This window comes from Elgaria multicarinata, chromosome 12 (genome assembly GCF_023053635.1).
Source record: "Elgaria multicarinata webbii isolate HBS135686 ecotype San Diego chromosome 12, rElgMul1.1.pri, whole genome shotgun sequence".
Classification (NCBI taxonomy): Eukaryota; Metazoa; Chordata; class Lepidosauria; order Squamata; family Anguidae; genus Elgaria; species Elgaria multicarinata.
In genome coordinates, this window is record NC_086182.1 from 16,258,068 (window position 1) to 16,286,050 (window position 27,983).

Consider the following 27,983-nt stretch of genomic DNA (forward strand, 5'->3'; position numbering starts at 1 on the left):
CCCTCCTTTTTTTTTTTTTTTTTTGGAAGAAGGTTGGTAAAAGGAGGTTACATAACTCCTAGAACGTTGACACATCTGGGCCCCGCCCCCGGGGTGGCGACGTCACTGGGCCAGAAGCCCCGCCCTCTTGGAACGTTTTGTAGCCAGTTTGATTGCTACAGTCTCGTTCTAGTCCATGCTATTTCCTGCTGCCGCCGAGGCAGAAAAGATTCCAGTGGTCTCTCGCTCGCCTTGCCCGCGTGGGGCGTGCGTGGGTGGGTGGGCTGGATCCCCCCACTTTTATTTATTTTTTAAATTTTTTAAACTGACCGTGGAAGAACAATCGCGCCCCTAAACTGGACATCTCAGGGGCTGGACTTTTAAGGGTGTCTTCCCCCCCTCCCCCATCTGGGAATGATCTGCTGGGGTCGGGCGGAGGGGGCTTTTCCTCAGCGCTGCTGACACCCCCTCCGCCCGACCCCACCCCCACCCCCCACGGCTTAACCCGGGAGGATTTTTACCGGCGTCTCCAAACCCTCCTGCCGGGGTGTGAGCGGGGGCGATCGATCGGGTGAGGGGATCCCTCTGCTCGGATTGCACTGCGGCTTTTACTCCCAGAAGCGGGACGGGGGGGGGAGGGAGATCTTATTCCTCCCCCACACCACACCCCCTCTCTCCGGTCTTGCTTTTTATTCCTCTTGGTTTCGCGGAGGAAAAAAAGGGAATATATATTTATATCTATCAATAGGTCGCTGTGTTACCTTGACCTCTCGGATATTAGCGGCCTCTTTTTAAGAAGGTGAGGGGGAAACATCACCTTAAAGACAATCGCGGAGAAAACGGCTGCTTCTCCCCCACCCACCCCAAACACACACTTCAAACCCCCCCCCTTCCTTTTTCCTTCCCGATCGTGCCGCAGCATCTTCCAAGCTGGAACAGTATGGAGCTAGAGAATATTGTGGCCAACACGGTCTTGCTCAAAGCCAGAGAAGGTAAGAGGCGGGGGCTATCCGAGCAACGCGGTGCGCCTGGGCTTCTGACTCTGGGAGCGGGGAGGCGGCGGCGGCGGCTCCTCGGTTTCGAACTCGCATAATGATTTTAGCAGAAACAAAGTTGATCTACGCATCCGGCATCTAGCTGTGACTGTGCGGCGATGGGGTGTTTGCTTGGTTTTCCTGGCCTGAGAGCCGTGGTGTGGGTGTGCTGCTGTGTCCCAAAGGTGGGTGTGTTGACGATACAAGGTAACGTGTTGCTGGTTTGTTTGTTTGTTTTTTCCCCGGGTTTTTGTTTGTTTTTTAAATCCTGCCCTTCCACCAGGAACTCAGATGTAGTTACACGATTCTCCAACATACACATGCACACGTGTGTATTTCCTCACAATAACCCTAACAGGTCGGCTAGGCTCAGAGATGGCCTGTGATGGTTTCGTCGTGGTGGCTGAGTTAGGAGATTTGAACCCGGGTCCTGTCCCCAGTCCCAGCTCAATGCTCAAACTGTTAGAGTGCACTGGGTGAGGGCAGCATTTGATGAGATCTTACATGTGGGCCAGTGAAACTATGATTTGGGTTTCCAAATAGGAAACAGGTCAAAGATTTATTTTATTTATTTAATTTTTAAAAGCCACTACCTTATCCATTTTTTATGAGATCCTCAATGAGCAGCATGGCCGTAAGCATGCTTTATTTAAAGCATCCTAAGCTTGCTTTATTCTCCTGAATTTATTCCGAAGTGAGTGTGCATAGCATAGTAGCCCAAAGGTTTTGGTTGTGATGGTTATTTAGCAGCCTTTTAAAAATCCCCAACCGTTCAAAATGAGGAATATTATTTCATCTCTCCTGTGTTAGGATCCTTTACTGGAGAGAAGCGAAATGCTGGATTTAGCTTAGAGTTGCAACCACGCTTCCCCTAAGGATTTTTGTAGGTTTAGACTAAGGCACAATCTCCTATATTCTGTACTGCCATCTGCAAAATGGGAATACTAATCATCTTTTACTGGGTCATTGAAAAGGTGAGCAATGCAAAGACTGCATAACATTTTGTACATTACAAATGTACAGCATTATTGTTATTATTATTATTATTTCTTTTGCTGTTACATGACTGGGCCTCATTGAACACCTTTTGCAAACGAGAGCAGGGAAGTGCAACCCTCTTTAATGCCCCAAATGGCACACTACGCTAATTCCAGTGTGCTGCCAGTGGTTGGCATGACACTGGACATGGACAGGGCACGTGAGTTACAATATACAGATTCCCAAATCTGATGTATGTTTCAGATTGGTGTGGATCCATGTAGCGAAGATAAGACCTAAACATCCCAGGGAATCTGTGTCCATCTAATAAATGTTTGCAAATTTTGGTTCGGCGTGTATGAATACTGTGTGTAGGTATACATGTGTTGTATGTGTGTTTGTGTTTTAATACTGTGCTTTTTAGGGCTGGTGACTTCAGGATGGCTCTGCAGGAAAGGACTGCATTGCCATTTACATGAGCGAGCCTAATGCTAGCCTTGCCTTTAGACAGAAACCTCGTCAACGCTCAAAGCTCTTTCTCCTGAAAACCTAGAAATGTTGTTGGGAGGGGGTGGGAATCCATGCAGGGCTCTTTTGATGGGCACAGGAAAAGCAAAACCTAGCTCACAGGCATTTGGGAAACAGATACTGTAGGCTTTTTCTTGACTACTACATCTGTATTGCAGAGCTGAGCATCTTCACAAGATGCAGCAAAACCCGGCATGTCGACTTGATCCAGTTTGCCATGCTGGAGCGCTGGGACATGTTGACATGGTGGGTCTAAGGGGCTTGTTCTCTCTGTGTTTTTTTCAAGAGACATTCTTATCTTGATAGCTTTAATTTCTGGCCCCAGCCAGACATCGCAAGGCCTGCCGGTGTGATGATGAGAACAGCTTCTTGACCATTTTGAATGAACGGCACACATGAGGGAGATGCGATACAGTGCTGAAATGCTGGTTGTCCCCACATAACCTTTAAAAATGAAAACAATCCCAGCTCCTGAATTCCTAAACCTTTTGTAATTGAGCTTGGGGCCTCTTGGAATGACTAATTTTGTTGGGAGCTGGAGCCACATATTCTGTCTGGTTGCAATCCTTCAAAACAGCTGTATTTTTTCAGGTTTGCAAGATACATTCCCTAGAAAGCCCTGATTGAGTAGGCATGTTGGTAGCATGGGAACTGAGTGAATGGTGGCGTTTCCCATAGGGACCATCCTGGAATGGGTTAGAGGCATCAACAGGGAATGTGAGGAACTGCTGGGTACTGAGGCCGCAGCCTTCTGCAGCCAGGTGCCCCAGCCCCAATGTGTTGGCCTGCAACTGACATCATCCCTGACCAGCACACTGGCTGGGTTCACACAACATGACAAGCCAGAGTACGGATTGAATCGTGGATTGTCATTGAATCGTGGCTTGTTTGTTGAATTGTGGGTTGTTGTATTGTGCAAACCCAACCATGCTAACGAACAACCCATAGCTCATAACTGAACAAGAAACCATGAGTTTTCTTTGTGGGTTGTTTATGCTTAATAAACCACAGTTTGTTAGCACAGCTGGGTTCACACAACACAACACCCACAATTCAACCATAACTTACAGTTCAACGACAACCGTGGATTGTTAGCTCAGCTGAGTTCGGACCACACAACCACTCACAATTCAACAACAACCCTCGGTTCAACGACAACACTCAGCCCATATTCTGGTTTGTCCTGTTGTGTGAACGAGGTCACACATTGAGGTCCTGCATTGAGCAGGGTGTTGGACTCGATGGCCTTATAGGCCCCTTCCAACTCTACTATTCTATGCTTCTATGACTAACTGGCAGGAGCTATCTATCGTTTCAACTGGGTGTCTTTCCTAGTCCTACCTGGAGATGCCAAGACTTGAACTGGGACCTTTTATATGCAAAGCACATCCTCTACCACTGAGCTACAGCCCTTCCCTTCCTTCCTTCCTCTACACAAAATAGAGGAAGGCTGATCCATGTCCACTTGCTTGGGCAAAGGAATTACATTGTTTCAGGGATGCATCTTGCACAGCACATTTCCTAGGCAGCGGCCACTTCCATGTAGGAAAACTGCATGTGCCCTGCATGCATGCAGACAGCAATGACATTTATAGTGATGTGGCTGTTTCTCTGAACATACATGAAGTGGAAACTTTGATTGGAGGAGAGAACACATAATATTCTCTGCACTGTAACAATAGTTGTGTAAGGGAGACGGAGAGACATGCATGATGGCTGTATGTATTGGGTGACATTTGCTTGCTGTAACCAGCCCCAACCTTCCCAGTCATTTTCGCTAGCAGTGGGAGGAAAGAAGCTGAAATATAGCTGCTAGATAGCTGCCAGGTGTGGTCCCCAATCACATATGGAGAGAGAGGTGGTGAATCTGGGTTTAGATGCGGATGGGCATCACGGATCCTCTGGAAAGCAGTGTGTGTGAGCTCTGGGAGGGAATAAAAGGAGGACCGTGCCCTTGGATGTCCATGTATTAAAGGCCAATCCTAGCCAAGACTTGTGTTGTTTTGTGAATGGAGGGCCGGACTGGATTCTGCCCAGAGCTGGGTTCAAGTTCAACTTGAGAGCGATTGCAATGTTGGATATCGACCAGGGGAAACTGAATTCAAATCCCTGCTGAATAAATGAATCCAGTGACTAAATGGGCCAGTGACTATCTCTCAACCTGAGCTTCTTCAGAGGCCGTCTGAGAAGGGCAGAGGGATAAAACTGGCTACACATTATGCCTTCATGAGCTCCTCAGTGACATGAAAAATGTTAAGATAAAAATAAGCTTGATCCACGGAGGCAGGGACGAATGCAACCAGTCGTTTTAGCCATCTCCTTGGCGGTGGAAAGTCATAAAAGCAATAGCTTTAAGATGGATTTTTTTCGCACTATGAGAGCAGCCTAAGCAAAGGCAAACTAACCTGGCTTTACAGTTTGAGAGGTGTAGGGATTTTCTTATTCTAATGCAGCATGCAGCAAGAATTGGATTTTATTGATTTTATTGATTTGTTACATTTATATCCCACCTGTTCCTCCAAGGAACTAACGCAACATATGCGACCCTCCTCCTCTTCATTTTATCATCACAACAACCTTGCGAGGTAGATTAAGCTGGGAGTCTGCAACTGGTCTGACATCACCTAGTGAGCCTCATGGCAGAGTGGGGACTAGAACCCACATCTCCCCAGGCTTAATCCAACACTGTAACCACTATGCCACACTGACTTCTGAGATGGAAAGTTTCCTATGTAGGAATACTTATGGAGCAGGTTTAGTGAATGGCTGGGTTTGCACAATACACTAACCTGCACAGTGGTTGTGTGTGGGTTGTTTGTTGAACCATGGGTTAGCGAGTTTTCTGAACCCAGTATGCTTTCTGAAGGGTGGCTTGTTAACTATGCAGGGTGACTTATTTTGCTCAAAGAAGCCATCTTGAGAACCTATGGTTAGGGGCTGCAGGGAAATTCCCCTGCAGAGTGATCCTGTGTCACCACCTTAGCCATGCCTTATTTACATGTCCATTGCCAACCGTTTCCCTCATCCCAACTTCACTACTCAGTTGCCAACCCTTGGGTGCACCTCCCAGCTCCTAATCTCTATCTTTTAGATGTGCACTGTCAGCCGTCTAAGTAGAAACTGTATGGCTACTATTTTCTGTTTGGCACTTATCCTGCTCCTAGTGATAGATACAAATTAAATTGTGGTGGCAAGAACATCATGACTCCCCTTTTTTTTTTTTTTTGGCACGTGACTTGGCTCATGTGCCAGTACAATGGAAATTTCTTTTAACTAAACCAGATAGCTAAGAGATCATCAGAACCCTGAGCTGTATTTTTGCTGTGGTTCTCCCTAACAAACTCCTTGAACCTGGTTATTCTTGATATGTTCAGTTAATTTCTGCCACTCTTGATGCCGGGCCAGTAGCCAGGGGTGGACTGGGGGGGTTTGCTTCCTCCCCCCAATTTTCTCTGCCCCCCCTACACATATCTTCTTCTTTTTTACAAACAAATACTTAAAAACAACTAGTTTACAATTTTGTCTTTAAAAAACCCTGCATACCAGATGAACTGCTCCCCTACTTTTTAGGAAACACCCCCCCCCGAACATTTAGGCTGGATACGGGACTGCTTAATGCCACTGGTTGATCTGCTCTGATGTCATGGCAATGTTTTGCAGTCAGAGGTGTCGCCATAGCCTCCCTGGTTGTCGTTAGCTTAGTCATGCTGATGTCAGGGTTAGAATTGCATGCAGGAGAGCGGGAATGAGCATGCTAGCGCCGCCCTCTCCATCGGCAGGCGCACCGCCCTCCACAAGTTGGAGAATGGCCGTCTGCAATGGGGAGTCTCTTCTTTCTTTGATAGGCTTTAGACCTGTGATCATCCAGAGTTTTAAATCAGACAGGAAGCCGACATGAGCAGAGCAGACATTTGCCTTTGAACACCTAGAGCAGAGGGGTTGAACATTTTTCAGCCCGAGAGCTGAATTCATTTTTGGAGAAGCTCTGAAGGGTGACATTCCAGTAGTGGATGGGGCAAAGGCCAAAGGGCATGGTCAAAGGCAAAGGGATGGAGTCCAAAATACTAGCCTATTTTAACTTAAAAGCTCTTAAGGCCAGTATTGAAACCTAGGAGAGGCATTACAGCCTTGTAGGAGGGGAAAATATTTTGCCAAAGTCAGGAAACGATCAAATAATCAGCAATTATTTGAAAAGGGGACTAAATTTGCCCCACCGGTCTGTTTGTCAACCCACATGTAGAGGATGACAAGGCTGGTGGTATGGAAGTGGGAGAAGAGCTAGCCAAATAGGGCTTTAATTTCTTTTAAAAGGGAACCCAGACAAACAAAATGGCGGTGGCCGTGAATTACGTTGGGATTCAGCTGGAGGATGAGCGCATGCGGCCCAAGGCATGCATGTTGCCTACCCGTGGCCTAATATAGGGCATTGGGAATGATTTCAGCAGAGAAAGTCAGTGCTGGCAATGCTCAGACCTGACATGCTTTGATGAACCACAGCTGTGTACTACACTTGGTTGAGACTGAATGGAAGAGCTTGAGCCGACATTTTCCAAAGGCTCTGTTTTAATAGGCAAGAGAGATGCATGAAGCTTTTTCAGAGTCTCTGGTCACATCTGCCCAGAAGCAGGGGTGGGGAATGTGTGCTCCCCCAGATGTTGTTGGGCTGCAAATCCCATCTCCCTTTACCATTGGCTATGCTGGCTAAGACAGTCCACCAACATCTGGTTCCCCATTTCGCCAGTGTTCCCCATTCCTATGTTCTATTTCTATGTGCACCGTTCCGGAATCTATTTTAGTTATGGAGCGATATATAAATACTGTAAATAAATACATAAATAATTTCCTGACCTAATGCTAAACTATGGTTCAGCAATACATCTGAACTCAGTCAAAGTGTGCAAAGTTTTACCAGGTGTTTGAAACTTGGGGTAGTACCCAATGCTGTCATTCTGCAGTCTCAAATACCGCAAGTGGGTGAGTTTGCCTAAGGCAGCGAAATGTCTTGGGCTACCCATGTTTAGAGGTCATGCTAATGTCCAAAGGTAGTTCCTGTAGAATTAAGAAGCAGAACTTATCGTCCGACCGATCTCTATCTCTCTGACATTCTCCAACATCCACTTAGCACCTCCTTTCTACTCCACTTCTTGTTAAAATCCCAATTCAAGAATCCTCTTCAGAGATGCTTAATGGACACATGAAGGGACAGTCGGGGAGGAAAGAAGTCAAGATATGAATCGCTGTCCTTGCGCCTAACCTCCCCAAATTCATTGGAAGGTCTGAGTAGACTAGAGCTCACAGGCAAGCTATACGCAGAGAGATGCGCTCTGTACAAGCAGAAACCCTATAGGGATGGAATTCCTACTCCTCAATCAGCGCCTGTATGTGTACAATCGGATGCATGGATGCTCTGTTCAGACCTTGAGATAGTTCTGGCGGGATGGGGGGTGGTGGTGGTAGGAAGTTCAGATTTCTATGTATCCAATTTGCGGATTCTGCAGCGCAACCACTATTTCCGAGTCGTGTGGATTCTGCGAAGTTGCAGACTTCGGGGTGGGGGGGGCTTTGCTCAAATTTGCACTTCTGCTAATGTGCATTTAACCCTAATATGCCCCTAGAAAAGTGGAATGAAATTCTCATACATCCCTAGAATAAATCCAATTCCATCAATGAGCGGACGATGGAACGAAAGATGTTTTAACAAAACCTGTACATCCCAGGGTGTGTGTGTGTGTGTGTGTGTGTGTGTGTGTGTGTGTGTGTGTGTGTGTGTGTGTATGTATGCAGGAGCAAGGAGAATGGGCATCATCTTAATTTCCCCACCATCCCAATTCAATGTGCATTTGCATGAGGCAAAGATTTAGTGTACATTATTGAATTTAATTGCAGAGTTCATTTTTTTTTTACAACAATCTTGACTTCCTGGCTGTGCTTTCACAACCCTAGAGTTTTGAAAGTCAACCTCCGTGACTGCTATGAGAATAGAAGTTGTGGAGCACACTGAAAACTCTCTTCTCTAATCTAATCTAAAAAATAAAAAAAGCAATGTTGAATTGAGGGAGCCGAGTAGCCAGTGTACAAATACAATTCCCTTTTATAAATCTTGGTATTTATTGTGGGCCGAGCTACATGTTATTTTAAATGCATGGTCACAAAAGGAAGAAAAGATTGGAGGAAAAGGGATTTTTTAGATTCTGGCTTTCCTCAAATGAGTTATCTGAAGCTGCTTGCTTACCTGGAAGTAAATAAAGCAATTCATCTCATGGCCCAGCAATCCAAAGAGTAGCAAGCAAGCTTTCAGCCTACTCGTAAGCAATGAAAACTAGCAGTCAGCATCTCATGGATTTTTGAAGGTGGATGAGATAAGGATCGCAAGCGAGCAGAAGGAAACAATTAGGTTGTTGATGCTTTTGTGTGTTTACCTGGGCATGGCTCTACTCTTCTGAACTCTGGGACACTTCACTGTGGGTAATGGAGCTGCTGTCCAATTCTGGCTATCATGGGTGGTGGTGGGCTGCCGCCTATGCTAAAGTTTGATGTATGAACCTGGTGCTCACCTACGTTTCCTAGCGATTCTCATCAAAGCAAATCCCTTTCTTCCTGTGTGCTCTCGTTCCTGCAGTATTTATGTTTTTGCTCATTGACCCCAAAGCTATGGGGCAGAGCTATTTATCCATCCGCTCCACTTCCCATCAGTCAGGATAACTCTGTCCCCTGTGTACCACGGCAGAGCAGGACGATATTTTAGCATTTGAGGTGACTCAAGAAAGTGGGTCAAGCTCCAAACTTCAGTGGTGCAAAAAAACCCCAAAAAACCAAGTTTGCTGAGGGATCCCAAAGACTATGCAGAGGCCCAAAGCAGGAACAACCTTAAGCAGGAGCGTGCAGGAGGGGGCCTAGCTCCATAGCACATACTTGAAGCCCCCCCTTCCCCAATACCACTCAACCCAGGATTTCAGACTGGCTGGGGAGGCTCTGCTTGTATTGCCCTTGAGGAATGTGGCCTGTGGGGCTTCCACACGTGGCAGAGCCTTTTCTGTAGTGGCACCCCAGCTGTTGCAACCTTGTAGCGATTTGGCTGTCCCCAACATTGCTGTCATCCAGGGGCCAGCTTAAGACACATTTATTTGTACAGGCTTATGGGTTATAGGCAAGTGTTTTATCTGTTTTAGTGATGGTTTTATTGCATTTTATTATGTTTGGAATTTTAGAGTTGTGATTTTAACAGTGTTTATATATGGCACTCTTTTATAAGGGCCGTTAGCCACTCTGGGCTCCTTGTGAAGGAGGGTAGGATAGAAATCAAATCGATCGATAAATTAAATAAATACATTATTATTCAGCAGCAACAGCAACATGCTTTACATGCTTATAGATTCAATTACCATTTAGCACTTAGACAGCACTTATTTTTGTCTCAATGCTGAACAGATGCTGAAAGATAAAACAGTCTCTACCCGCAGGCTAAGAAACTAACCTGATACAAAAGGAAAAAAGGGCTGGGGAGGGAAGAGGAAAGCAAGCACTGGAGCAGCCACCCCGTCTCTGGCCAATGGATGGCACTAAACTGGCTTTCCTCTTGCCAGGATGTTCTTCCTGGGAGGCAGTGGGTGCAGCCTCCTGGTAGCCTGAAGTCTCCTGGCTGGGGGCAGAGTGTGTTTCCCTATTCACCTCTGCAATTCCAGGGCCATTTCCTGGCATTTTCAGGTGTGTGGTTTTTTAAGCATCTGGTAGCAGATAATACATAAGACGGACAACCTGGGAAGCTGTTGCTGGTTAGAGTACCATGATCTAGGAGTGGGCAGACTTCAGGCTTATGGGATCTATTTTGTTTTTTTTTTACTAGAGCCCTGAGATCCACCAATCAGAGCTTGGTGAACTGGGAATTAAAAGAATTCTGAGCCCAGGAATTTGTTTTGAGTACCAGAACTGAATGCAGCTCACTGTCCTTCCTCGCAAAAATCCACTCCTGGTGGCCTCAAGCTTTCTTCATTTCAGCTGTTGTTGCTAAAGAATTGGGAGTCAGGAATGCTTGCCAATCTATTGGGAATCACCCAGATATCTACCAGTCGATCCAGACCTACCTTCTGCTACTGATGTGGGTTTTCCTGAAAGTTTTAAATTGGAAAATTTCCCTAGGCAAATGACAGCATTTGCATAGGGTGGTTTGTATTGGAAAAAAATCTAATTCCCTAGAGAGTTATCTAATTTAGTATGTTTATTTTACTGGCATTTAGTCAACAGCAAAGCTAAGGGGGAAAGAACTACCCTATGTTCTTTTTTTTTGTCCCAATACCCCACAAGTATTTGACCTGGAATATTTGAGGAGGGGAATATAAGTGCATTTATTGTGATTTAAATGTTATATTATATTTTTAAAAAATCAGTGGAATACTTGTAAAAATGTAAAGACAATGGCATGTCCTTCCCTTACATCGTTTAAATTTTAGAAAGGGGGGGGCATAATCCCAAAGGTACTGAAAACTGTTGACACTAGGGTGACCATATGAAAAGGAGGACAGGGCTCCAGTATCTTTAACAATTATATTGAAGAAGGAATTTCAGCAGGTGTCATTTGTACGCATGCAGCACCTGGTGAAATTCCCTCTTCATGACAACAGTTAAAGCTGCAGGAGCCCTGCCCTCTTTTGTATCTGGTCACTCTAGTATAGCTAGAGCTTTGTCCTCCTTTTCATAGGGTTACCCTAAGTAGACACACGAATACATTTTAGCAATCCAAACACTGCGAATGATATGCAGAGAATCACGCATCTCTTTCAACTTTTACAACTTGCACAATCTCTAAATATCAGTACAATATCTAATCATTTCTGATGAACCATGTATCATTTTTACTCCCACACACACACACACACACACACACACTCCCCTCTTACAAATCAATGACATATATTCTCTCCCATGTTTGCTAAGGATAATCATCTGAACAACATGAATAACCACTTTGAAACTGCCAAGCTGGCCTGACACTGTGTTTGCAGTTGGCATCCATTCGTTGTTACTAATGAAGTTATGAAATGGACTTTTTAAAAAAAATTACCCCAAAAAACAAAGCTCCTATATCACGGCCTTCTGTCCACCCTTGATTTAGTTGGCAATCCTGAGCAAGATGGACAAACAGTCTGAACTGAGATAAGGTGGCTTAGAATTCAGCCTAAGTCCTACTTAGACTAGAGCCATTGAAATGAATGGAGCTTAAGTTGAAGCCCCATTGATTCCAATGGCTCTACTCTGACTTAGGTTGGATTTTACCTTGTGTTTCCTAAGCCCAGTCTACTGAGTTGATTCAAAGTGAAACTTGAACCTATGTTCTCTCTTCCCCCACACCCCAACCCGCATGTACCCTTCTCCCCCACCCCCACCCTCCGGTGTTAGGGATGGGATAACATCAGGGGCGGGAAAAGCTGGTAATAGGACTGGGCCAGATAGGAAATGTAGGCCCCATTTCAAACTGCTCATTAAGTATTTTTAATCAGTTTTAAATACATATGAACTAGAACGATTTATTAAAAAGGTAATGCTTTAGGGTGGATTCCTGCACTGAGCGGAGGGTTGGACTCGATGGCCTTATAGGCCCCTTCCAATTCTATGATTCTATGATAAGCACTTTTATTCAAGATAAGACATCACTTCTTCACATTCAGAAATGCTTTACATGCTTTTCTTTGGGCAAACAAACAACAGAAAAATCAAGCAACTTTGCTCAGGGGGATTCGGAGTAGGCCCCCTTGAAATCGTAGGCCCATACCAACTGGCCCCACTGCCGTCCGCCCCCCCCCCCCCTCCACACCCAGCCCTGGATAATATTCCTGTTTGTGCTAAGGGTTCTTTACCCTGATTCAGGTAAGGATTGAAAGATGCTTCTGCTCTCTGGCATCCTAGATTTAATTCTGCTATTTCATTAGCATTGCCTTTTTATTTTCTAGTAGTGAATTGTGCTCTGCCCAAAAGAGCGCTCTGAGCCATGCTCTCTCGGTGGCCCTGTGAATATCTGTGCAGTGCGGCATAACGCGAGTGAGGTTTTTCTCTCCACTTGTTGTATGTGTGGGTTTTTGAAACGGTGGGAGAAGGCAGCATCTGTTCGACCTGATGCCAGCACCCAGCCTGTAATTATGTGGGATTGGGAACGACTGGAGATCTCTGTGCACCAAAAGGTACTAAGAGATAGCTGTTATGCAGGGTTCCCTCTGTACCAATAGCCCTCATGTGGTGGACAATCAAGACAGCTTTACAACAGGGGTGCAGGACTTCAGGCTCAGGTCACTGTCCAAATGGCCCCGCCCCCTTTCACTGACCCCGCCCCCTTTCAGCCAGCCGAATTGTTTGAGAGTTTCCAAGATTTTGTGCAATTCCCCCCCACCATCCTAAAAGGTTGAAATTCGGGATGTCTGGATTTTGTGAAACCCTTCGCGTGTGTGTTTCGTGGGTTGCGTGGTGTCATTCTTTCTGGCGTCTGTTCACAGTCGGGTTTGGGGTTTTTTTAACCGCAAACAACCCATGGTTTGTTTGTTGAGTTGCGAACTGTGGGTTGTTTGAAAAAAAGCCTTTTCCAAACGGTGTGCATTTTTTGTACGTGTCTGTCCATCGAGTAAAGCTCTTTTGTATGCATTTTTGTAATGTATGCATTTTTGTAATGTGTGCATTTTTCTCTGCGGGCTTTTCAGATGTACACATTTTATCACACACATTTTTCCTGTTCTACTGAACGCATCGCCTGGCTGATAATGAACGGATTTCCAGATGCAAGGGGCTTCCGGGTCAAATTCACACACCCCTGTTCGTTAACAAACATGGATGTGATGGCAGGTGGCGTGGGATGTAGGGTGTGTGTGGATATGCCGCTTTAAGAGTCTGGCATCAAGAGTAGGTATGGTTGGGCATATTTTATTTATTTATTTATTGCATTTTTATACCGCCCAATAGCCGAAGCTCTCTGGGCGATTCACAAAAATTCTAGGAATTCCCTCAAGTCGATTTAAATACAGAACAAGTTTAAAACCTCTGCTCTTCTGTTTAAATCTCTTCTCGAAATACACACTTAATCATACTGACACACATTTGGATGCATCAGAGGAGAAAGGTGAGAGGGAAAGGAAGCAGCCGCCAGGCACCTCTCCATCATGCCAAGAACTCAGCCTGCAGCAGGGCCCCACTGACAAAAGCCTCCCCTGCCCCCGGACTTGCACTTCCTCTTCACCATTGCAACCCGCTTCTTCACCTGCCTCTTGCTCCGGCCAGACAAAGGTGTTGGTGAGAAGGAGGAGGAGGAAGAACACCAGTAGATGCCACTGCCTGAAATGATCAATCCCTGGGGCAAATCCCTTATGAGGGAAAGTTGCAACCGCTGGGTGAGATGATAAAGGTGTACAAAACAACGCGCGGTGTGGAGGAAGTGGACAGGGAGACTTTTCCCCCCTCTCTCATAATACTAGGACCCAGAGGGGTCATCCCATGAAGATGATTGTTTGGAGATTCAGAACAGATAAAAGGAAGTGGTTTTATTTTGTGGTTTTAATTGTTGCGAACCTCCCAAAGAGCTTCCGCTCTTGGGAGGTATAGAAATGTAATAAAACGAATAAGTAAGTCAATAAAAGTGCTTCTTCACACATCGCGTAGTTCAACTGTGGAATTCATTTCCACCAGATGTTGTGATGGCCACCAATTTGGATGGCTCTGAAAGGGGGTTGGATCAATTCCTGGAGGAGAAGGCTATCCATGGCTAGTAGGCCTGATGTCTATATGCTACCTCCGGTATCAGAGGCAGTTAGCTGGGGAACATGGGCGGGAGGGGCTGCTCATGTCCTGCTTGTGGGTTTCCTGTGGGCCGCTGATTGGCTACTCTGTGAACAGAATGCTGGTCGAGCTGGACCATTGGTCTCTTTTGTTCTGATGTGGTGGCCGTGATGAAAAAGAGGACGAGGAGCAACATCAGACGATGGTGATGAGAAGATGTATTTATTTATTTATTTACATTTATATACCGCCCCACAGCTGAAGCTCTCTGGGCGGTTTACAATTAAAAATAGTAAACATTAAAAGTATACAAAAATTAAAAAAAAAACCATAAAAACAGTATAAAAACAACAGTATCCATTTAAAAACAACAATTCTGGGGTCCATTAAAAACAAACTTAACGTTGTTAAATGCTGTTAAAATGCCTGGGAGAAGAGAAAAGTCCTGACCTGGCGCCGAAAAGATAACAACATTGGCACCAGGCAAGCCTCATCGGGAAGATCATTCCACAGTCGGGGGGCAACCACTGAGAAGGCCCTCTCCCTTGTTGCCATCCTCCGAGCTTCCCTCGGAGTAGGCACTCGGAGGAGGACCTTAGATGTTGAGCGCAGTGTAGGGGAAGGTTCATGTCGGGAGAGGCGTTCCATCAGGTATTGCGGTCCCAAGCATTGAGCAGGGGGTTGGACTCGATGGCCTTGTAGGCCCCTTCCAACTCTGCTATTCTATGATTCTAAGCCATGTAGGGCTTTATAGGTTAAGACCAGCACCTTGAATTGGGCTTGGAAACATATAGGCAGCCAATGCAAGCGGGCCAGAATCGGTGTTATATGCTCAAACCTCCCTGTTCCAGCTAGAGGAACAGGGAGATTGGAGGTACTGCGCTACAGTGGTTCCGCTCCTACTTGGATGGCCGATTCCAGAAGGTGGTGCTGGGGGATTATTGCTCTGTGCCGTGGCTCCTAAGCCATGGGGTTCGGCAGGGCTCTATTTTATCCCCTATGCTGTTTAACATATACATGAAGCCGCAGGGGGAGGTTATCCGGAGATGTGGACTGAGGTGTCATCAATATGCGGATGATACCCAGCTCTACCTTTCCTTTTCATCAAACCCAGGTGAGGCAGTGACTGTTCTGAACCAGTGCCTGGGCATGGTAATGGACTGGATGAGGGCTAACAAACTGAGACTCAATCCAGACAAGACGGAGGTACTGTTAGTAGGTGGTTAATCTGTCCGGCGAGGTGATGTTTGCCCTGTCCTGGACGGGGTTGCACTCTCCCTAAAGGATCGGGTCCGTAGTTTGGGGGTGCTCTTGGATCCAGAACTGTCACTTGAGGCACAGGTGAACTCAGTGGCAAAGAGCACCTTTTATCAGCTTAGGTTGATATACCAACTTCGCCCTTATCTGGACAGAGATAGCCTAGCTACAGTTATCCATGCTCTGATAACCTCTCGTTTGGATTACTGCAATGCGTTATACGTGGGGCTGCCTTTGAAAACGGTCTGGAAGCTTCAGCTGGTACAAAACAGGGCAGCCCATTTACTAACAGGGACTGGCCGGCGAGATCACATTACACCAGTCCTTTTCCAGCTTCATTGGCTGCCAGTCCAGGTTCGGGCCCGATTCAAAGTGCTGGTATTGACATTTAAAGCCCTAAACGGTTTGGGGTCAGGTTATTTGAAGGAACGCCTCCTCCCATATGTACCTACCCGGACCTTAAGATCATCTACAGGGGCCCTTCTCCGTGAGCCCCTGCCGAAGGAAGTGAGGCAGGTGGCTACTAGGAGGAGGGCTTTCTCCGCTGTGGCACCCCGGTTGTGGAATGAGCTCCGCCTGGCGCCTACACTGTACTCCTTTCGTCGCCAGCTGAAGACCTTTTTATTCTCCCAGTATTTTAACACTTAATTTTAACTTAAATTTTACTGTTTTAACTCTATATTTTAATTTTATATCAATTTTGCTGCGTGGATTTTATTCTGGTTGTGCTTTTTATATTGTATTTTGTATTTGTGCTTTTAACCTGTTGATTGTCTTAGTATGATTTTAATTTTTGTGAACCACCCAGAGAGCTTCGGCTATTGGGCGGTATAGAAATGTAATAAATAATAAATAAATAAATATCAATCTGGCCGCCACATTTTGCACAAGCTGCAGCTTCCGGACCGTCTTCAAAGGCTGCCCCATGTAGAGGGCATTGCAGTAATCTAATTTGGAAGTTACCAAAGTACGGACAACTGAAGCTAGGTTATCCCTGTCCAGATAGGGGCGTAGCTGGGCCACCAACCGAAGTTGGTAGAAAGCACTCCGTGCCACCGAGGCCACCTGAGCCTCAAGTGACAAAGTTGGTTCTAGGAGAACCCCAAAGCTATGAACCTGCTCCTTCAGGGGGAGTGCAAACCCATCCAGAACCGGTTGAACACCCCCCATCCGATCAGAGGAACCACCCACCAGCAGCATCTCAGTCTTGTCTGGATTGAGCTTCAGTTTATTAGCCCTCATCCAGTCCATTGTTGCAGCGAAGCACCGGTTCAGCACATCCACAGCCACACCTGATGAGGATGAAAAGGAGCGGTAGAGCTGCGTGTCGTCAGCGTACTGATAACAGCGCACTCTAAAACTCCGGATGACCGCACCCAACAGTTTCATGTACATGTTAAACAGCATGGGGGACAAGACCGATCCCTGCGGAACTCCATACTGAAGAGTCCACGGGGCCAAGCAATGTCCCCCAAGCACCACCTTCTGGATCCGTCCTGCTAAGTAGGAGCGGAACCACTGCAATGCAGTGCCCCTCACTCCCAACTCAGCCAGATGTTCCAGAAGGATACCATGGTCGATGGTATCGAAAGCCGCTGAGAGATCAAGGAGAATCAACAGAGTCACGCTCCCTCTCCTGTCTTTCTCCCGACATAGGTCATCATACAGGGCGACCAAGGCTGTTTCCGTGCCAAAGCCAGGCCTGAAACCCGACTGAAATGGATCCAGATAATCAGTCTCATCCTATTTACTGAGGGCGGGGGCCCATTGAGGGTGCCTGAGCCCTCAAAAAAACTGGCACTGGCTTTCTTGCAGGCAGAGATGTACAGGCCCTTCTCTAGAGTGTTGCTGCAGACATAGGAAGACACTCTCTCTCTTCTAGCTCAAAGTCCACATTGAGTGTCCCCTTTCCCATCTGCTTTTGGATAGCCTGCCTGCCCAAGAGGAAGTAACATCCTTCTGCACGTACACACAGCTGCATCCTCTCCCCTTTCTCACTCTCTCTCTCCTTCCTTCAAAGAGTAAAGGTTACTTGTCATTTTAACTGTCTTGGCAACACAAGCCCACACTTGCGTACTTGAATGTGTGTACTTTATAATGTGAGAACGGCCTCACTTGTGTCTTCTCCATCCCACCCCTTCCTGTCTCCGCTGATAAACCTTCGGGCTCTGCGTAAATACATCTGTTTATTTACCAGGGGGTTTATACAGCTCCCTGGTGGGGCGCTGAGCATGGGCCTGCAGCAGGATTTCTGCTGCCTCACCCATCTTTCCCCTTCAGCCAATCTGCTTCCAGATTTATTTAGGCTAATTTATTTCCGCCCCTTCCTGTGAGGGCTTGGGATGTGCAGCATCAAAACGCACACAATACAAGTAAAATATCGAATGATGTTAAAATACTAACATCAGCTTATCCCAGGGGTGTCAGACTCTTTCAGCCTGAGGGACGAATTCAATTTCAGAGATGCTCTTGGCAGCCCCATTCCAGAGGTGGGTGGAGCCAAATGTGGGGCTAAAATAACAATTACCAGCATGTTTTAGTTTAAAGCTGTTAGCGTTCTAGGAGAAGCCTTAAGGGAATCATTTCAGTCTTTTAGAAAAGGAGAAAAACAGGTGAAAGCAGGGGGGGAAATCCCCAAATGATGATGATCAGAGGAAAGGGGAGTAGCCAAGGAAAGGGGGAGTGGTCACTTGGGGAAGCCCAGCAGGCTGGGTTGTTCCCCCGCCCCTGTAGAAGGGCTGGATTGGGCTTGCAGGCCTGAGGTTCCCTACCCCTGTCAAACTTTCTGGGTTCGAATTCAGGCTTGAATTAAGGGAAGAGAATAGCACGACTAGGACACCTCTACGACGAGCCTTCGCTGTTTGAATTTGACCCACGGATTGAGCAAGCAAGAAAGCACCATTGGCTATATTCACCATCTTAGCTAAGGTGACCCTATGAAAAGGAGGACAGGGGCTCCTGTTTCTTTAACAGTTGCATAGAAAAGGGAATTTCAGCAGGAGTCATTTGTATGCACTCAGCACCTGGTGAAATTCCGTCTTCATCACAACCATAAAAGCTGCAGGAGCCCTACCCTCCTTTCCATATGGTTACCCTAATTATAGCTAAATGGAGCCTGCAGGTTTAGAGGCAGTCAGGCTTCATACACGCCGTGTGCAGGGTGTATGAAGAGAGAGGGCTGTGGCCTTCATGCCCTGTGTCTGGGCTTCCTGGCAATACTTACCGATGGCTTTAGAAACTCGGTCGAGGACAGCAGGTGATCCACCCCTGCTCTAGTCTTTCAGATTTTTCTTTAAAAAGGTAGCTGTGTTGAGTATAAGTAAAATTCCATAACCCATATTAGTGTAACCAAAATATCACAAAAAATGTGTAAGCTTTTGAGCTCTCCAGATCTCTTCCTCGTGTGAAATGTTATAGAAATCCGGTTGTGCTTCACCCAGGATGGAAAAAGCTTCTGAGAATGTCTGGATCTTGTATTTTCAAGATCTAGGACTAAACATTTTGTCTTTTTTGCTCCCAGCAGCCGTGGGGCAGTTGCGGGTCCATCTAGTAACACTTGAATGACTTGCAGGGCCTAATTCGAATGTCCTGCCTGGTTCCATCTTGGGACTCTGGGCATGCAGACACTGTGTTTTCACCATCAAGGCCGTATTTTTCACTCCCCTATTCCCTCCCGTCCAATCTTTTTATCATCTCGCCTGATGGAGAGATCCCAAGATCTTGAAAACGTGCGCTGTTTTTGGGAGGAGAGAACGTTTTGGTTTGCCCAATTAAAAGGGCATTGTACTAAAATAAAATAAAAAGGATACAATAAAAGGATATTGTACTCAAATAAAAATAACAAAACAAACGGGTATTGTACTAAAATAAAATACAATAGAAATAATAAAATAAAACCGTGTTATACTAAGATGGGTTTTGCAATTTCCTTTTGTTTGTTTTGTTGTTTGTTTTAAAAATGACTCTCTGAGAGTCCCAGCATTGCAATGGAACCAGTTAGCTAGGGAGGTTGTGGTCTCTTCCACACTGGAGGCCTTCAAGAGGCAGCTGGACAACCATCTGTCAGGGATGTTTTGAGGTGGATTCCTGCACTGAGCAGGGGGTTGGACTCTATGGCCTTATAGGCTCCTTCCAGCTATACTATTCTATGATTCTGTGGTTCAACCAAAATGATCAGGTGGCTGTAGCGACTCCCCCTACAAGGAAAGGTTACAGTGTCTGGGGCTTTTCAATTTAGGGGCGGGGGAAGGTGGCTAAGACATGGATGGGAATGACTGAGGGTTATAAAATTATGCATGGTATAGAAAAAGTGGGTTAAGAGTTTGCCCTACGCATGTAGTTTGAATAAAAGACTTGTTTCGGGACCTGCTTGGACTTTGCTTCTTTCCAACTGGACCAGGGAATTGCCCTAACACCCCTTCCAGTCAAAAATAGGGGCAGTGATTTGTGGCTGCAAAAAAGGCAAATGTTATTTTGGGCTGCCTTAATAGAAGTATAGCTTCCAAATCGCGTGAGGTACTGGTTCCTCTCTATTCGGCCCTGGTTAGGCCTCATCTAGAGTATTGCATCCAGTTCTGGGCTCCACAATTCAAGAAGGACACAGACAAGCTGGAGCGTGTTCAGAGGAGGGCAACCAGGATGATCAGGGGTCTGGAAACAAAGCCCTATGAAGAGAGACTGAAAGAACTGGGCATGTTTAGCCTGGAGAAGAGAAGATTGAGGGGAGACATGATAGCACTCTTCAAATACTTAAAAGGTTGTCACACAGAGGAGGGCCAGGATCTCTTCTCGATCCTCCCAGAGTGCAGGACACGGAATAACGGGCTCAAGTTACAGGAAGCCAGATTCCGGCTGGACGTCAGAAAAAACTTCCTGACTGTTAGAGCAGTGCAACGGTGGAATCAGTTACCTAGGGAGGTGGTGGGCTCTCCCACACTAGAGGCCTTCAAGAGGCAGCTGGACAACCCTCTGCCAGGGATGCTTAGGGTGGATTCCTGCATTGAGCAGGGGGTTGGACTCGATGGCCTTGTAGGCCCCTTCCAACTCAACTATTCTATGATCTTGAGGAGCTGAACTCACTCCCGGCAGCAGTGAGCATTTGGAGAGGGTGTGAGGGTGGCAGAAGGGAGAGGAAGGGTTTGTCTCTGCAGCATTTCCTGTCTTGTGGCAGCTTTAATGCAAGCGTGCCCTGCATGTAACAGCTGTGCGCTGGAGTTTCTCTCTTGTGTGAGCGGGTTTGTTGATGTAACAGACTGAAGAATGCGTATGTCTTGCCATTTGGTGCGTGGGCATCCTCTTCTCTCCCCCCCCCCCCCACTCTCTGGGTAGCAGTTTTATTTTATATTCAACAGCTTGTCTGCTTTCACAAATCACCTGCGGCAGGAGGGGGGTTTATGTATTTATTTGTTTTGAGCATGCCCCTCCTTAAAAAAACACAACAAAGCGTATTCAAGTGATGCATGTTCTCTGCACCAAGCTGGCATTGTTGGGGATACTGCAGTGCTGTGAATGGACTGCCCCTTATTGCTGGCACGTGATGTGAATGCAACCACCCCTCTCTTTCTCTCATCCTAAGGACCAAAACAGCCATTACCCTAAAAACAACAACTAGATCCCTTATGCTAGTGTCCTGATCCGTGTGGAAACCCTGTGCCTCTAGAGGAAAGGTGGACAGCATGTAGCCTACTGGCTCCATGCGCCACTCCATCCCTTTTTGGCATGTCCACCACACCCAAATTGCCACGGCATTGCCTAATCGTGCTGAACTTTGGCGACGTACGGCAGTGGTGAGAAAGAAGTGACATTTTGGCTTTGGCACACAGGGAGGGTGCGCCTTGTTTTAAGGCAGTCTAGTACCTTTACTTACCACTGAATTGCTGCCAAAATTCAGCGGCGGTGACTGGAACGGAAATTGGTCCCCGGACTGAATGAAGTTGCACTAGGACACGTAGCTGCTGAACGCGCTTTTAAAGCAATGTCCATTTTGGCCCACTGTCTCTTTTGCATGGGGCCTTTGTTTGGTATTTATCATCCTGGACATCAGGAAAAACTTCCTGACTGTTAGAGCAGTACGACAATGGAACCAATGACCTAGGGAGGTTGTGGGCTGTCCCACACTAGAGGCCTTCAGGAGGCAGCTGGACAGCCATCTGTCAGGCATGGTTTAAGGTGGATTCCTGCATTGAGCAGGTGGTTGGACTCAATAGCTTTATAGGCCCCTTCCAACTCTACGATTCTATGATTCTATCATCCTCTAGGATCAAGGCAACCAAAGGCAGCCTTTCCGCAAATAGTCATACTCGGAGAGGTGATGGTATGAAATGCTAGTCCCCATCTGCTCCACGGATGTGCACTTGGCCATAGGTATTATTGGCTGCTGTGTCTCTGCATGCAGGCTGTTGCTTCTGGGAGATCCAGAACAACCATTTGGGCTGTGGGAGTTGAGCACAGGGGTAAGCAGTTGGCTCTTCTTCTGTCACTGATTTGTCAGCCGCATTCTGACACGAGGACCTCAGTTGCTGGTGATCTCAGCTTCAGGGAGGATTTTGCTTCAGATTTTAAATGGGGAGGGGGGTGTTGTCTGATCTTGTGCAAAAACCAAATAATTTCTTGGTGACTTTTGGAAGCAATGATCCATGACAGCTCTGCGATTTGAAGCTGGATTAAATGTAAGACTAAATGCACTACAGAGCAGGACCCAAACCGAATTAGGCCCTTGACTGTAATCCTAAGAGTACAATTCTATGCATATTAAGATAGAAATAAAGTCACACAACTCCCAGCATCACCAAGCCAGCCACCCTGGAGCTGGGTGTAGAATGATAGGAGTTGTAATCCAAGACACCTGGAGGACACCCGGTTGGGGGAAGCTGCTAGAGACAGTACTGAACTAGCTGGACTGAAGGTCTAACTCATTGGGGTTGTTCACACAACCCACTAACCCACACTCATGGTTGAGTGTGGGTTGTTTTGAGCCATGGGTTATTTGTTGAACTGTGGGTTAGCTTGTCTGAATGCAGCCATGCAGTGTGGCTTATTTTCTTGAACAAGCCACTTCGAGAGCCCACGGTTTGTTGTTGATCTGTTTAGGGTGGTTAACAAGCCACCTTGGCTGCATTCAGACAACACAATAACCCGCCTTGCAGAAAATGTGCTGCATTCAGATGACACATCAACCTGTGGTTCAACAACCCATGGTTCAAAACAACCTACACTCAACTACTATATGGCAGCTTCATATGTTCCTGGTTTAGCATCTTGCTTCTCACAGTGGCCAATGTAAACGAGGCTTCGAACATGTCAGAACTGGTGGTCCAAAGCCCCAATTCCCAAACCCACCTGTTTCCATGCATTCCTTTCCACATGAAACAATTGCAACCTTTGTAAGTTGGATAGATCTTCTTTTCTGTGCTGCCACCCCTCAAATACAATTTTACCATGTCATCTTGTCTGGAATAAAAATGCAATATAAGCATAGGGCTTGTGGCTGGCCTCATCAAAGGCAGAATTGCAGTGGCTGATTTTCCTCACACATAAGCAGGTTAAAAGACAGACACTTTGTGCACCAGAAGGAACAGTTTGCCCGTGGTCCCAGTTCTTTGTGTGAACACCAGCAGATCAGATAATCCAGAGTTGTGGGTTGGGTTAGGTGGGGCATCAGAGGGGTAGACAACCCAGTGCCCTCTAAATGTTTTGGATTACAGCTCCCATAATTCTGACCATTTTCTATGCTGGCTGAGGTTGATGGAGTTTGTAGCCTGAAACACTTAGATGGTGTCAGGTTGAGAAAGACCGGGGTACAGTATGGATTAACATGGTTTTGTTTTTACCCCTTAAGTGTTTCTGATTGTCAGGGGTGTTGCTTTTCCTCATCGTCTAGGGCATGAGTTGGACATTTCTGGGGGCTTCATTACCCTCCAGGAACCCAGGAGATGGACCACACCCCAGCCAAAACTGCTGCAGCAAAAAGCAATTTTGCAAGGAAACAAAGGACACCGTGTGTGTGTGTGTGTGTGTGTGTGTGTGTGTGTGTGTGTTGCAAGCTGAATTGTGCTCTGGGCTTGCAGGCTATATGTGTATTTATTTTATTTATTTATTTAAAACATTTTCCAGCTGCCTTTCAGGGCAGAAGCTTACGGAAATAAAACACATAAACAGTTAAAACATTAAAAGCAATAAAACAAACACAATAAAATAACAATAAAAGCCAACAATAAACCAGCAGCAACAACCATGGCAATAGCAGCAACAGCAGCAGTCATATCACAAGCAGGCCAGAGGAAAATAATCTGTTTTCAAGGCCTTCTTAAAAGCCTGCAACGATGGAACAAGGTGGACCTTTGACGGCAGCTTGTTCTAAGTTATGGGGCCACTGTAGAAAAGGCCCTCTCATGTGTGATCACCCACCTAATTGCTCTCATGGGTGATCAGATGAGAAGGGCCTCTCTTTCTGTTCTTAAAGCGCGGGCAGGCTGATATGGCTGAAAGCAGTCCTTCAAGTAACTCGGCCCTAAACCACTAAAGGCTTTAAAGGTCAAAACCAGCACTTTGAATTGAGCTCAGAAACACACTGGTAAGCAGTGCAACTTGTTGCCCACCTCTGTGTTTTTAGCTTTATCTCTTTAATCCTCATTCCCAGCTGTATATTATTGTTGTTGTTGTTATTGCATTTATATCCCTCCTTTTTTCCTGTTAAGGAACCCAAGGCGGTGTACATGATCCTCCTCTGCTCCATTTTATCCTCACAGCAACAACCCTGTGAGGTGGGTTGGGCTGAGAGTCTGTGACTGGCCCAAAGTCACCCAGTGGGTTTCCATGGCCGAGTGGGGACTAGAACCCGGATCTCCCGACTCCTAGTCCAACACTTTAGCCACTATAACACCATACTGCCTCTCATGCAAGAACATTTCCTTGAATTATTCCCTGTCTCTTCCCCACCCCCACCCCCACCCTGTTTTTCCCTTCATGTATTTTAAGATTGTAAGGTCCTTGCAGCAGAGATTTATCTGTTTCGCTTGTGCAGTTTTGTACTGATCCAAATAAACTAGCAATACTGTATTAAAAAATAATAAGCAGCGAATCTGCACCTAATTGTTAAAGCTTTTCCCTGCCCCATCCTTTAAAACAAAGCCCCTGAAGCTGTTGTTTTAGATTTGCCTGCTGGCGGAACCAGGACCAGGGAGATCTAGGTTCCAATCCTCACTCTGCCATAAAGCTCACTGGGCATCCTTGGGCCAGTCACTAACCTACCTCACAGGGTTGTTGTGAGGCTCAAATGAGGTTTGCAAGAGGCCATGTACACCACCTTGAAGCCTTGGTTTAAAATGGGATGGAGTAAATATCGCATGGAGGTATCGTCTGATTATGAAAAGGCCTTTAGCCTCCTCTTTTGAGAGGGTCCCCCATGGCAGAATGGTTTGAACTCCCTCCGTTAACATTATCAGTTGTGGCACGTTGGATGCCAGGCATTAGTCTTGCAGGAGGTGAGGCGTAGCAGCGTCATTGTCTTATCTTGGCCTCCAGCTGTAAACGCTTCCTATTCTCACAGCTTTCTATTTGTGCTAGAACACAATCTTCCCCAACACAGCGCCTTCCGGGTGTGTTGGACTACAGCCCCCATCATCCCCAAACTGGGCTGGCTAAGGATGATGGGAGTTGTAGTCCAACCATTCCAGGAGATGCCAAGTTGAAGAAGGCCGCACCAGAAAACCTTGGTCTTCATCCCACCTGCCTTTCTTAGCTCCCGTGATCGTAAAAGTAGAGATGGGGGCAGAGGGCGGATCTTTTACCTTTCATCGTCTCTTGTCTGGCAGCTTTATAGGTTCCAAGCATTTCCCACTGAAGCCACTTAGGATCCTGATTCTCATTTCTTGGTTGGTTGGTTGGTGGGTTAATTTAAGGTGACCATATGAAAAGGAGGACAGGGCTCCTGTATCTTTAACAGTTGTATTGAAAAGGAAGTTGCAGCAAGTGTCATTTGTATATATGGAGAACCTGGTGAAATTTCCTCTTCATTAGTTAAACAGTTAAAAAACTGTTGTGATGAAGATTTAAAAGAGTGCCCTGCCCTCTTTTAAATCTGGTCGCTCTGGTATAGCTCCTGCATTTTAACTGTTGTGATGAAGAGGGAATTTCACCAGGTTCCCCATATATACAAATGACACCTGCTGAAATTCCCTTTCCTATGCAACTGTTAAAGATACAGGAGCCCTGTCCTCCTTTTCATATGGTCACCCTAGTTAATTACATTTAAATCCGGCAGAGACTGTTGGGGATGCTCTAGTATTCAATTTCTTGCATTAAGCAGGGGGATGGACTAGATGGCCTCCAAGACCTCTCCGACTCTCTGATTCTGAACTTGAGGAAATAGAGTGTTGTTCACTGGCCGAGAAGGCAAGTTTTAATCCTTTCTTGACCTCGGGGGGGGGGTCGTGCTGTGCATGTGGTCAGTGGTGCTGATGGACCATCGCCTCTTTTGGCTCAACTTCTCTGCGGAGACCTCCAGTGACCCCAGGGTATGGCATGGCTCTGTCTGGGAGGGTGAACTGGAGTGCTTTGTTGTCTACTCCTGCTGCGCAGTCCCAAGCAGCTGTGTCTGAAAGCGGCCCGTTCCTTAAAGGCACAAATCCTATGCATATTTAGACAGAAAAGAAGTCCTACAACTCTCAGCATTTCCCAGCCAGTATGGCTTGCTGGGGAATGCTGGGAGTTCTCAGACTTTTTTTTTGTCTAAACATGTGCACGATTGCACCTGAGAACATCAAAGCCTTGTCTGATCGGCTTTCATTGGTCGCAGTTTTGTCTGCAGTGGAAACAGTCCCCTCCACCATCAAAAGCAAACTTGGTGGACCCTTGTGGACTAGAAACCTAAAAAGCTGCCTTATACCAGGTCCTGCTTTTTGTATGATCAAAAGACTTAAGTCCTATGAGGAAAGTGGGCGCAATGACCAAGATATAGCAGAGACCTTGCTAAAGATGGAGTATTGGGATGTGGCTGCAAAAAACGGCAAATGCACAGGTTGCATCAAGGCAAATGCGGTTTCTAAATCAGTGGTCTTCTACTGGTCCAGACCCGAGGCCCACCTTGGACTCCCAACCTGCAACATGGGACCTACTTTTGCAATTGCTCAACCTGTCCACAACAGCTTTGGCATAACCCATTTGGGCTGATCCTGTGACCCAGTATTGAGTCGTGACTCAGCTCTTTGAAGACCACTGTTCGAAACCACAGGAAGTAATAGTTCCACTCTACTCTGTGCTGATTAGGCCTCCCTCCCCCTCAAATACAGTGGCCAATTCTGGACACCACACTTTAAAAAACTGGAGCAAGTTCAGAGAAGGGCAACCAGGGAGTAGACACTTAAGTCCTACCAGGAAAGATTGAAGGAACTGGGTATGTTTAGCCTTGAGAAGAGAAGACTGAGAAGGGGATAGGAGAGCATTTCTGAACTATGTAAAGGGTTGTCACACAGAAGAGGGCCACATCCTATCATCCAGGATTGTAGGATGTGAAAGAACAGGCTTAAGTTACAGGAAGGCAGATTTCGGTTGAACATCATGAGAAACATCCTAATGGTCACAGAGCAGTCGGACAATGGTACCAACTGCATAGGGAAGTGGTGGGCTCTCTCTCTCATTGGGCAGCCCTCTCTCAGGGACACTTTGAACTGGATTCCTGCATGGAGCAAGATGTTGGAATTGATGGCCTAAATGGCCCCTCCCAGCTCTGCAATTCTACTCTTATTTACTTTATTTATTTCATTTCTATACCGTCTTATAGCTGAAGCTCTCTGGGCAGTTCACAGAAATTAAAACCATCAGGTACAGCGTCAGATATAAAATATGGAAGCGTAAAACCACAATTTAATATAGAAGTACAACCAGAATAAAACTGAGCAGAGTAAAATAGCATAAAATAGCAGAATAAAACAGCAGAGTAAAAAGAGGAGGATGGTAAAATGCTGAAATACTGGGAAAATAAAGAGGTCTTCACCTGGCGCTGGAAAGACCACAACCTGGTGCCAGGCGAGCCTCCCTAAGGAGCTCTCTCTGCAAGCAGGGTGCCACAGCAGAAAAGGCCCTCCTCCTGATAGCCACCCACCTTGATTGACAGGAGGTCTCTCAAAGGGTCCCATCACCCAATCCTTTTAGTGGTGATACCAGGAATTGAACCTGGAACGTCCTGCATGCCAAGAACGCACTCTGCCACCATTATTATTATTATTATTATTTATTTATATAGCACCATCAATGTACATGGTGCTGTACAGAGTAAAACAGTAAATAGCAAGGCCCTGCCGCATAGGCTTACAATCTAATAAAATCATAATAAAACAATAAGGAGGGGAAGAGAATGCAAACAGGCACAGGGTAGGGTAAAACTAACAGTATAAAGTCTGCACAACATCAAGTTTTAAAAGCTTTAGGAAAAAGAAAAGTTTTTAGCTGAGCTTTAAA

At 46.2% G+C, this 27,983-nt stretch overlaps 1 protein-coding gene across 1 annotated transcript in view; it reads left to right on the plus strand.

Annotated features, from left to right (window-relative positions):
- Positions 1–583: 583 nt before the first annotated feature.
- Positions 584–27,983, plus strand: part of LOC134407363 (G protein-coupled receptor kinase 5-like) — a 101,650-nt gene continuing 74,250 nt past the window's right edge. The window contains exon 1 of the mRNA XM_063139095.1: positions 584–971. Coding sequence (XP_062995165.1) covers positions 920–971 — 52 coding nt within the window. The 5' untranslated portion in view covers positions 584–919. The remainder of the gene's footprint in view (positions 972–27,983) is intronic.